The 12,713-nt window shown below is 33.6% G+C and overlaps 2 protein-coding genes across 5 annotated transcripts in view; one reads left to right on the forward strand and one right to left on the reverse strand.

The window, feature by feature from the left end:
* Window positions 1–12,713, reverse strand: part of LOC136040280 (protein tyrosine phosphatase domain-containing protein 1-like) — a 79,785-nt gene that overhangs the window by 27,805 nt on the left and 39,267 nt on the right. For all 4 annotated transcript variants that reach the window (XM_065724526.1, XM_065724527.1, XM_065724524.1 and 1 more), the window contains exon 5: window positions 11,994–12,116. In XM_065724526.1, coding sequence (XP_065580598.1) covers window positions 11,994–12,116 — 123 coding nt within the window. The remainder of the gene's footprint in view (window positions 1–11,993; window positions 12,117–12,713) is intronic.
* Window positions 1–12,713, forward strand: part of LOC136040283 (nitrilase and fragile histidine triad fusion protein NitFhit-like) — a 97,650-nt gene that overhangs the window by 15,638 nt on the left and 69,299 nt on the right. The gene's annotated exons all lie outside the window — the stretch shown is intronic.

Raw genomic sequence — 12,713 nt, forward strand, 5'->3', positions numbered from 1 at the left:
GTACAAACTTAAAATGAGGATATCAAACAAGTATACAAGGGGGCTCGTACACACTATGTTAAAGATAATTTCAATATGAGTGTCCATAGAAACTGTGTGGAAAGCAGTTTAGTTTCAAGAGCGAAAGTCAAGGTGATTTGTTCTTAAAATTTAAAAACTACATAGTTAAAGTAGAAAAAAAACGCCATGTCACCCATATAGGAAAAAGTATATGTGTATGAGGGTGGTGTGAGGGTACTACCGCATGGGCACTATTGCATGTCAGGTTGAGACGAATGTGTACAATATAGACAACAACTTGATGTGGAGAAACTCTTTTAAATTCAATAGAATAATGTTCCGTTTACACAAAGTAGAGCTATATTTTCAATGTATTCTTAAAAATTGTTTTTTGTCCCGCGTCCAAGGCCGGCCCAAGAGGGGCAGATGAAGCCAGCCTTCTGTCAGCTGCCTTCAGCGGTAGCCTTGCCCTTCCGGGGGTGAGGGGCCCTTTTAATCTTTGATATTTAAAAAAAATTTGTATAATGATTGAAGAATAAAAAAGTGTTCTTAAAGTTATATTTTTTGTGTTGATTAACAATGTTATATATTTATTGTAAGAATAAAAAAGCATGTAATATTCGAAATTGTTGCTGTTCTTGAAGATTGTATTAGGAGCAGTAGCGATGGGAAAATTACTATTACTCGTTCATTGGACAACTACAGTTTACACTTAGTTGTACTCCAGCTGTTGAAGACGTTGACGACAATATGTATCAATTTCAGAAACCATTCAGATCGTTTCTTTGTGGTCCATCAATGTTAGGAAAAACTCTTTTAACCAAAATAATTTAAAATCGTTATCAAATGTTTTTGGAAAACCTGAAAAAAATATACTATTCCTACAGTGTTTGGCCAATGATAAAATAAAGGCTATTACACCAGACACAAAATTCAAACTTGGAATTGACGTATTCAACATTATTGTACCAAATTCTTGGTTGATTATTAATGATTTATCCGTATCTATCGAACATTGGTGTCAAGAAATGCTACAATTGTTTACAGTTCGCTCACATCATGAACAGATTTCCATAGCCCTTGTTCTGCACAATCTCTTTCATCAGAGCAAATTTATGAGAACACTTGCTTTGAATTGCACCTACTATATAATTTACAGGGTTGTTCGTGACTCAAGTTCACTAATAACTATCAATAAACAAATATATCCCGCTGCTCCGAAATTTCCATTTTCAGGATACAGTTAGGCAATAAAATAAACTGCTTGGTTACATTCTATTGGATCTCAATAAGAATACAACCGAGGGTTTCCGTACAGTCACAGATATTTTTGACTATGAAATTCCTGTATATCTTCCAGTAAACAGTAAAAAAGGTATTTAGTTGCCATCATGACACTGAAGAAACTACATGAAAATAGACATTTATTTTTCATTCTGAGCAGTTCAAAATCGGCACTTAGGAAAGCCATACTCAACAGATTGACAAAGAATTCATAATTTTATATTTGAACTTTGTTTAGATTTAACTGAGGGCAATGTTCAATTGCCAAAAGTAGCTAAGCAACTGACTAAGCAACATCATTCCATTGTACTTGCCCTGGCTTGCAAAAAGAAAATAAAGAATTTTCAAAGAAAACACATTCTCCAAGCTGATAGTAGCCTTTTACATTTTATTATCAATAATTGCAGAACAGTTTTCTCTAGAAAAAGGACTAAACCCTACAAATTGACGCCAATAGTACCCTTTCACCAGGGAACGCTTTGAGGACAATCTCAGTAAATTCAATAATGATGAAAATATTGCTGATGATAAAAAACTTATTTTGCTTCAAGTGAACAAACATAAACCCTATCACGTGAGACTGGTCAATGGGTCATTGATAAAAAGGAAACGCTTGTTCAAGATTCTAGAAGAACAACACAACTAAAGGAGGAATATTCAATATTATAAAGTGCTGGAGACGTACTGCCGCACTCATATCGTGCACAAAGTAAAAGAGTATTGACATATCTCATGGAAAGTACACATTCAAGTTGATAGTAAAGTGAAACGAATGATAATTCGAAAGAAAAGTTATAATTTACTTGATTTAATATGATATGGTTACAAATCGCAAAGTACTTTTATCATTTGACAATCATCTATGCAACTTCTTAATTACATTAAACTTTCCGAAAAGTCTTATTACCAATCAGCAAAACCTAAAGAAATTAAAGGAACATAGTCGTCTAACATTAAAAGTAGAAAAAGAAGCTTTTAAATCAATTTTGGAAAATAATAGCACACCTAGCGTAATTCTAATATTAGTAGTCGAAACAATGATTTGATGACACCATTAGGGGTAAGGTAAAAGGAAAGGCGTATTGATATCAACTTATCACTGGCATCACCACCTACTAGTATGCAAAAGAGTAGCGGAGACTACACTACCTCTTTGTGTTCAAAATGGTTTTGAAACGTGTTTATAAAAAATACTGGTGAAGTCTAAGTTCCCCCACCACACTTCTGAAAGTCACTGGACTTCGAAAAGAGCTAACGAAAGAGAATCTACAATATGAACCAAGTTACACTTTACATCGAAATCATAGGATTCGTCGTAATCATTATCGAAAAACAAAGGCCTTTTTCCCACTGCAAATAATGCAAGCGGATCTTTTAACTCTAGATGAGATTCAAAGGCGTCATAATACACACTACAAATATATTATACTTGCAGTCAGTGTCTTTAGTCGCTACAAATGCTATTTCATTGCGCATAGAGGTGTTGAAGTTTCTAAAGTTAAAGAAAATATTCTTGATCAAGAATTTTATAGAAAAACTCAGACGAATCGAGGTAGTGAATTTGTTAATCTACACGTAGAGAAGGTATTGTCGAAATATAATACAATGCTCTTTCATAGTCACAGTCCTATAAAGGCTGCAGTAACTGAACCATCGATATGAACTACTCGACTTTTAATTTAAAGACATTGTAAACTGCGAAATACTCTTGTTTTTATTCATGATTTAGATAGCTCTCGGGAAGTTCGTTGAGGAGATCAGGATACACTTGATACTTCTCGTTTACAATATTTCAGTGAAAAGGTTCTGAAGGAAAAATTCAGTGTTAGTGATACATTCGAATTTTTGGAACTACTAATATTTTTGGAAAGGAGGATTACTTATGGTCCACTGAACTTTGTAAAGTGTCGAAAATTCTAAACACTAAACCCATAACATATCGTCTACGAGACATTAAAGGTGAAAGATTCTCAGTGGTTTTTATAACTATGAACGTCAAAGTCAAAAATAATAGTGAAATCTATCAAATTGAAATTAAAGAGTCGTACAAACAGGCGCAAGAGATAACTCTGATTTCGATTCTTGGGTAGCAGTTGAAGACATATACAATGCCCTATGATTTCTATATGGCATTCATGTCCAATTTCTAAGATACACTCTACAATTATTTGAATAAAATAAGTGATTTTTGGACAAAACTCTCACACCATCAAATTTAATGGTTAGTGTAAAGTTACTCTTGTCGATTGTATTCTCAAAAGTACATATGGTATCCTAAGAAAAGATCGTATATATGACATATAAGTTAGACCACCTGATTGTCCACTCGTTAGCGAGCATTGGATAGAAATAATGAAATCGGGTGAATACCCCTTCGTCAAATTACCATACAAGGAATTTGGTAGCATGAATGATTTGTGTCTTGCTATCAATAGAAGAATCTCAGCACGTAAAAATAGTGCCTTTCAATTCAACTATTCAGTGTAACAGGGCAAGATTTACGTTAGTTCTCCCATTGACAATGAAAAAATTATTATCAACGATAATCTGAGAGATGTTTTCTCCCATTGACAATGAAAAAGTTATTATCAACGATAATCTGAAAGATGTTCCTGGTTTTAAACAGAATATAATCAATGTTAGAAGTGCTAGATGCACTATTGGCATTGATCATGTCATTTCACCGACTCTTCACCGGGCTTCTCCTTGGACAGTTGTATATTTCTTTACGCTTCATTCGTGGAAACCCCGAGAGTTGGCAATAACAACGTTCCCCTTCTAAAGTGTTCTTGAACGAAAAACCAGTCAAGATCATATTCATCATTACAATACAAAGCATCTTCATTATATCCCTGTAGACATCCTATTTGGAACTCTGCTAGTTAACATTAAGAACTAAGTTATGTGGTCCTTTAGCAATAACAAAAGGTTTGGCCCTGACTACATGTCCTTTTCGAACCGTTCAATAGCAAGATTTGTTTGTCCTGATATTGTTTGCTATGTTGTTACTCTTGGTCCAAGTCAAATGAGTCGAATGTAACAGTCCATGGAATGGACTGTTACAAAGGTCGTTCATTAATGTCAGGCGATGGTACTAGTAGTTGGTTTGCTAAGCTGTTTCACTCTGCAGTACCTTGGACTAAAAGTATGTTTTCAGCTGCCTCGGATTTCGCATCCTCTACACTGTATTATTGGGAAGGATTTTAAAAAAAGGGTTTCGGAAAATCTCAGGTCCGGCACTCAATCGCTTGGCGAGCGATTGTAATCTCAACAAAGTGGAAAAGGCTTAAAAAGGCCTGAAAACATATCATCACTCATCAGTCTGTGCTCAGGTCAGAAAAGAAAGACGTCGCTCTCGTCAAAGAAGAAGAAGAAACCAAGCAAGAAAATTGTTAGATCAGTGAATGGAAGGTTTTTAAGAGTGATATTAGATTGTTCGATTTCTAAATGTTATCCAATTACTTGTGGAGTTCCACAGGGTTCAGTCTTGGGTCCGCTATTATACCGTATATATTGTGATAGTATGCGGTTTTCCATACCACGAGCCAAAATTACTTCATTTGCAGACGATACTGCACTTACAGCTACAGGAAAGACTCTCAATGAACTTACTGATAATGCCAATGAAGCATTAAAAGGACTGCATACATTCGTCTCTCTAAGTCGGCTTGCAATAAATACAACCAAAACAAAGTTTATGATATTTACTAGAATAGGAACAGCGCCTACCACTTCTCCAGGAGCTATTATATATATAATGGAACTACTCTAGCAGAAGTTCAAGAAACTCTATATCTGGGATTTATAGTGGACAATAAACTCAGCTGGAAAAAACATAGTGATGTGATTTCATGTAAAGTTTCAAGAGGTGTTGGGATGCTGCGTAAACTTAAATATTTTTTTCCAACTAAAGTAATGCTTTCATTGTACCATTCGTTAGTATCGTCTTATATTAATTATGGATGTATGACATGGGCAAGTGATTTTTACACAAATTATAAAAGAGTACAGGTACAGCAAAATAAAGCTGTTCGTATTATTGGAAATTATGACCGAGGAACTGATAGTATGTTAAGTATATTTAAAAAGCTGAATTTACTAAATGTAGGTCAAATTAGAGATATGCAGATAGGCATTTTTGTTTTTCAATGCTTGAATAATTTAGGACCTGAAGTTTTTAGAAGTTATTTTAAACATAATTCGTTTTACCATCAGTATTTTACCCGACATGAAAATGATCTGATTAATGAGGTAAGGAATACAACACGATCCGGGCATGTGACAAGACACATAGGCACGACAATTTGGAATGCATTCCCAGAGTATATAAGGGAGTCATAGAGTCTCCCACAGCTTAAGCACCGGTTAAAAATGCATTTTTTGAATGATAAATGAACAGGATGGTGAAAGGAAGCGTATTGAATGAGCGTGGGCTATCCAGAATTTTTCAGGTCTGAGTAATTATTTGGAGTGGTGTATGTATATTTGTATGTGTATGTATATGTATATGTATATGTATTTATTTATGTATATGTGTATGTATATATATATATATATATATATATATATATATATATATATATATATATATATATATATATATATATATATGCTAAAATCATCAATAAAAAATCATCGAGTAATGTATGTATATTTGTATGTGTATGTGTATATGCATGTATATGTATTTATGTATGTATATGTGTGTGTATGTGTGTATATGTTTATATATACACTTTTTTGTGTGTGTTTCATGAGTTGGTATTATTGATGATTGAAGTAACATGAATGTAGTAGCTATTAAAGGCCAGAACGGCCTTTTTGTGACTAATTGATATGTATATGATATAAAGGTATTAAATGAAAATGTACCTACCTACCTACCTACCTAATAAAGGATTGCTTTACCTGCTGAAATAGTATATCTACCGCACAAGGACCCAAATAATCAATCAGTTCATCTTTAAATCTGTTCAATGCAGAAAATGTTGATGTTAGTGTAAAATTTGGTTAATATGAACACCTCCGTCCACAATAACCGCTCTCTGAAAGTATTCATCTTCAAATTTATTGTATTGAAGATTATTTCATGTTTTTGTCTTCCGCATTTATAGACTTACATGTGGTAGTCAAGAAATCTGACAATGAAATGCCAAGTCTTACTGATGGAATATCCAATGAAAATTGTCTATTGCATAATCTATTTCGACAAATCAGTGTCTACATAAATGGAACTTTGGTGATCACTAGCAACACTCTCAAATCATACAAACTACATACAATTCACGTTGATCATACCAAAGTCATACAAGGAATTCAGGGGCTCAGCCAATGGATATGAATACAGACATTACAGAAGCACATAGAGAGGGGACAAGTAGTGAATTACATTTAGTTAAGAAATTAAATCATTAGATATGTAATATATCATAATGGATACCACCAAATATGAAGGTGGACATAAAATTAACGCTTGCTCCATCCAATTTATTTTGACAAAGGTAATTGCTACAGCACCCGATGTAACAGTCGCTTTCACCTCGGTAATACTTCATGTACGCAAATAACAGATTATGAGCTCTGTTGCTTTGGTAGTCGAAAAACTGAGAGCAATTGGAAATAATATCAAACTACTTTTTTCTCATACAATCACCAGTCAACGTCATATTTCCACGGGTTCACGCACCTTAACCGACTCTTCATTTATCAGTAATAAAATTCCTTCTAAATTGGCATTGGCATTTGTGGAAAGTGCTTGTGCTATAGAATGGTGGACAAGTTCCCCAGACAAATTAGAATTTTTAGTTTGTTTGTAAATTAATTGGAATCCTGATCTACAATTTATCCTTTGATAAATACTATAGGACATTGTATGAGTTGACATTGCAGTCTCTAGATTGAGATTCGCAGCCGTTTAAAAATGGTAAAACTGATACATTGCTTGCAAAAATAACGTATTGGAAAAAACAATGTATTGCAAAAACAATGGTATCATTGTATTGGACTTGTCTAGCACTCGAGATATGAGTATTGTACCAATAGTGAATGTACGTTTGGGGTGAACATTTGCTGAGCCATTAGTTCAGAGTATTTTTTAATCTCATTAAATCAATCTAAAACTTGCTCGGAAATCACTCCCGAAGGCAGTGTTTTACTAGACCTCGCACCATGAACACAAATCGAATAGTCAGCGTATTTAATATGGATCTGTATATTTCCGACTACAAATTTTATTGTATACCCTCAGATTTCCTTGAAAAAATTCAAAGTGTTAACAATGCCCTTGTCATTGTTAATAGCAGTCTATTGAAAATAAAGAAAGGATTTTGGCTATGCTTATGTCAAAGAGCGAATAATATAGAATTTTTGGATCTTCTTGGCCTACCATATGCATTTTAAACTCCGAAAAACAATAACTTTATTGTAAGCAGTGGGGAAACTATTGTTCAAAATTAAAAGAGAGTGCTGGATTTAACGACTAAAAGCTGTGGTTTTCATACACTATTATGTTTCTTTTTTCGTTGTCGCGACTATGCTTACAATGAATTTCTCAACATCTACGTATACCCACCCCCCCAGAATGACTTCTTAGTTGGGAATAGACTATCATATTTGCTAATATTGATTTCAGTGGCCTATGAATAAAATGCTCCAAAAATGTTTTAAATTTGTTTAATAATAAAAATGTATATACATAAAACTGACTTTTCTCCTCTTTAGGTTTCTTTTTTATTGTATAGATAGCTGTCGAGAACAACTAATGGCGGTAGATCGTCTGAATTGTGCAAAGTCAGGGTCACATTTTCTACAGTACAATGTACAATGTAACATTCTGATTGTATCTTGATGTGCAAAGTCAGGGTCACATTTTCTACAGTAAAATGTACAATGTAACATTCTCATTGTATCTCTTTGTGAAGTCATCAATACTTTTTTATTCATATTGTGAAATTCACATGTTTCAATTTGTTGATTTGAAGCAATATCACTTATAGTGTTTTCAAATGGAGAATCACTTTCTTTAACAGCCAAATAAAATCAGTAGGTTTATAATCATAGTAGCCATTGTCTTCTCAGAGAAGACGTAGAAACAAATTCTTTTGGTATTCCAACAGTTGAAGCGTAGATCTGATTCTTTCTCCCAAAACAATTTAAAACTGCGACGATACCAGTCTCTTAGAAATAAACTAATGTCTCGTTTAGGATTCCTTTGAATCATGCCGGGATACGTATTCTCCAACTGATCAGTTTATCATAGTGACAATTGGAGCATAAGAATGCTCTAGAGTGAGAGTCACAAATCTCTTCAAGACAGGAATTACAGTCTTCAACATATACTGCATATCCTTTATGCCATTTACACCGATTTCATAATCTACAATTTCCATCATACTCGTTAATTGTACAATTCTCACAGGATGACCGGCTGCCGAGTGTATACATGCATATTGGACATGTACAGAACATTGTTTAGTGTTGATTGATCGACAAAGAGAGTCTTTTCTAGTTCTAGAGGGAGACAGGGGGAGTAATTGAGTGACATCGCAATTCAAAATCAACTGAAAATGATCTTCTAAATTTTCGATTTATTTATTATTCTCATGAAAAATTATTTGGATATTTCTTATATCATTAATGAATTTCTAAGGTAGTATTCAAAAGCAAATCCAAATTAACATTTTGTTTTGTTTCGATTAGCATGTCAGTAAATTGAGGAAATGTGTTTGGACCATGACTCATAAGCATTATACAATAATTCAAAATTGGAGATTTATCTTTCATAATATCATCAACCAATCTTTGAGAACATATTTTATTTTGTACAAATAAGTTTTGAAAACGATCATTTAGATTCAGACATTTTTCCAAAATCACAAGATTATTTATGATTTTACCTTCATTAAATTCATCCATATTTTAGTCCTAACATTCTCACAGCTGACTACAGACTAACTAATATTCTTTCTTCTTCCGAAATATCTCTGGAGAGAGAGAAACGGTAACCTACTAAAAATATCTAGCAAGAAAAACATTTTGATTTAGAAACAATTTTATTGCATAATTACAACAATATATCACTCATTTTTCAGTTATTGATTCAACTTATTGGTCTCAATATATTTCACTACCGTATTTACGGCCTCTTGAAGTCCATATATATACATTATATTAAGTTTTGCTGCAAAATATAACTGCTCCTCCAATGTGAGCTTGCTCAATGATATCACATACCTTGCATACATATCATCCCATTCAAAGCACAGTCGAGATCCTTTTTTAAATTCCACTGCTACGTTTGGTGCTCATGTCTTTGTAGCATTGCTGCTGTTGCCAGCTCCACTATCAACTTCCAATAGTGTGCGCAAACCACTCATTTTTTGTAAGTATGTCGTGTCAAACAAAAACTATCAAACCGTTCTCTTTCTGAGTTCTACTTTCTTACTAATATGAAATACGTCAAAAATCCAGCTTTATATTGGATCTGGTTGCTACGATTGGTTGCTAGGACCTCATGGCTATATGCAAATAAGACTTTCATGGCAGTATGTAAATAAGCTGTTCCTCTGTAGTATAGACAATTTGGTTGCTAGGGAAGGTCCAATGTCTGGATCTGGTTGCTAGGGTTTTGTAAATTCTGTGCTAATTTAGTTATATTAATGAGGTTCGTCTGGGACTATTGACCCTATCTTAAGAGCCTCAGGGATGTTACGTCCGGATTAATTGTCCCACCACTACTTTTCTCATAGCTTTGGAAATAAGGTACTATAGAGAAGAATCATTTGGAGCGATAACGTTTAATCTTTTCATCTTTATATAACACTACATAGTTTTTTTTCCACTCGAAGTAATGAGCAAAATTACAACTTAAAACGAACAGAAATTATTTATTTGATGGGGTTGCCCCTTCATCAGCACCTCCCTCTTCACACTAAAGTTTTGGGTACTTTTACAAAAGCTTCTTACTGTTCTAATAAAAAATACCCTTGTATTTCATGAGTTGTTATTAAAGCATTAGAACAACAGTCAAATTTCAGCGTAAAGGGCGAAATGTTGATGGGGCAACCCCCGCCTTATTTTAAGTTGTAATGTGGCTTCTTACTTTTAGTTGAAAAGCATGTTTTTTCAATATATGATATTTTTTTTAATAATGCCGAGAAATTCGGCTCCACCTCCACGAAACCAGTATTTAATATCAGTATAAAAAACCAATTCTTTTAATACATGTATTAATATCAAAATCCCGTTTTTTAGAGTTTTGGCTACTATTGAGCCGCGTCGCTCCTTAATTATAGCTCGTTACCACGAACTGTTTGACAAAAAACATAAAAAGACTGCATTTTTACTTTGCGTTTAAAGCATGCATTTTAGTTGGAGTGTTCGAAGGTAACTATAATATAGCATGAATAATACAATGTATAAAGACTACAGTATTATATGGGAGTGTATTACCTGAAAGGCAATAATCAGATTTGCTAATTTTATTGGGATTTTACCAAAATCTTAGGTAAGAAAACAAACAGCTGCTAACGTTCGAGTGTGATCAGACGGGTCACTACCCGTCTGATGGTTTACCACAATATGTTTACCACAATTTTTGATAATCCAAGTGCCATTGAAAAGTAGACTTAATTGTTATGTCTTTATATTAAAATCGCATTATTTTTCATTATCTCGTCAAATCAACATTGATGAACTGGCACGATATTTCTTTCAAAATGTTACTAGTTTATAGAGCTTCTGCGCACATCTTGCTGTATTTTCCAAGGACAGTGAAATGAAACCTGCTTTTCGAATTGGTCAAGTGGAAACTATCCAAAAAAGCTAGGTGAAATTGGGGATTCAATTTTTATTGTGAGAGACCAGTGTTGGGTAGTAGCGGGTGTAATTTAAGAAAAAGGAACCGTGTGAGAAATAAGCAAATGTGCGCTAAAAGGAAATGGTTCCAAACAGCTCAAGAAATGTAGATTTCCTTTTAGGGTATTTTTGTCTTCAGGAACCATTCACAGAAACTGGGGGGGGGTCAAAATGCAATTTTCAATGTTTAAGAGGGGAGGGTAAATTAGTCGTATTTTAAACATTTTCTAAAATGAAAATACCTAAAAGGCATTTTAATGAAAAACTTCAAAAAACGTGTTTTCAATATCTACAGGGAGGGAGGGGTACAGAAATTTCCAGGGGGCACAGACCACTCCCTACTCCAACTGATGTTATTGAATAAACATATGGTTGATTTTTTAATTCTATCGGACAAAGAGTATTGTCGAATTCGGCTACATTTTTAGAATTTATTCTCATTGTGGCAATACTGACAAAATGTAATGCTGCTTCATTGGCTTTATAATTTTTAGATAATAATGAATTGGAATGAATTGACCTAAAATGGGTCCGGGGTGGGGCAAATGATGTTTTTATTTTCATGTCCTTGATGCTTTAAGGAAGAAAAAATTAATGACAGTAAAGCAGTAGTCCCTAATATTATTTTGTCAAACTAATTTCAAGTAGTATTTACTAGTTTTTACAATATTAAACTACTAGAAATGTACAAACACTAGTTTTTTTTGTAAGTTTAGGTGGATTTTCGATGCGGGATTTTGAAAATTTAAGAACCTGACTAGCATACCTAGTTATCAGTTTGAAACCCATTGACAATGAAGTGTTCAATTGTTCAATTCATATCAATGGCATTGAATTGACAATAACAGGCTCACCTGCATGACAATGCACAGCTATTTTTCCTTGTTCCAGTGCAAATGACATAACTTTAAGAATGTCAAGTAGCCCCTCCATGGTAGCTTCACTGTAATCCTTCCAAGCAAAATTGTAATAAAAAACTGAAAATGAAAGTAAATGTTTTTAGTTTAGTGTCGTCAAACCTAGTCTAATAGTTAATCTGATTATAAAAGATAAAATAAGCAAAAAATAACTTTATGAATCAAAAGGTCCCTTGTAATGAACTGCGAGTAAGATAATAGTAACCAAAGCTTATAAAAAAAATTGATAACAATATAAAAAAGAACACTAGCTTTTCATGGAGATTCCAAGTAAGTCCGATTCATTGAGTTTAAAATTATCCATCAAAAATTACGAACTCGAGAAAATTTATGAATTTCAGAAACAAGTAAAACCATCAATAAGAAAGAAAGTGATCTCAATGAAAATTGTACAATCCAATTCAGTACATAACTAACCATAGGCTTGTTATTTTAAGCCCCTATAAAAAAAAATACAATTTTATTTTCAAAAGGTTGTTCTTGGACTTGTTCAGGGGTTGTTCATTTCTACAGAATTCGGAAGTTCTATTGCCTTTTACATTGTCAACAGGTATCACACCACAGTAAAGTGGGATTTTTGCCATTTCATGGCGGAAAACAGCAATGTTGGCCCATAGATGGCCGAAATGTAATTGTGCCAATAGATGTATAAATAAT

The sequence above is a fragment of the Artemia franciscana genome, chromosome 20 (genome assembly GCF_032884065.1).
Source record: "Artemia franciscana chromosome 20, ASM3288406v1, whole genome shotgun sequence".
Classification (NCBI taxonomy): domain Eukaryota; kingdom Metazoa; phylum Arthropoda; class Branchiopoda; order Anostraca; family Artemiidae; genus Artemia; species Artemia franciscana.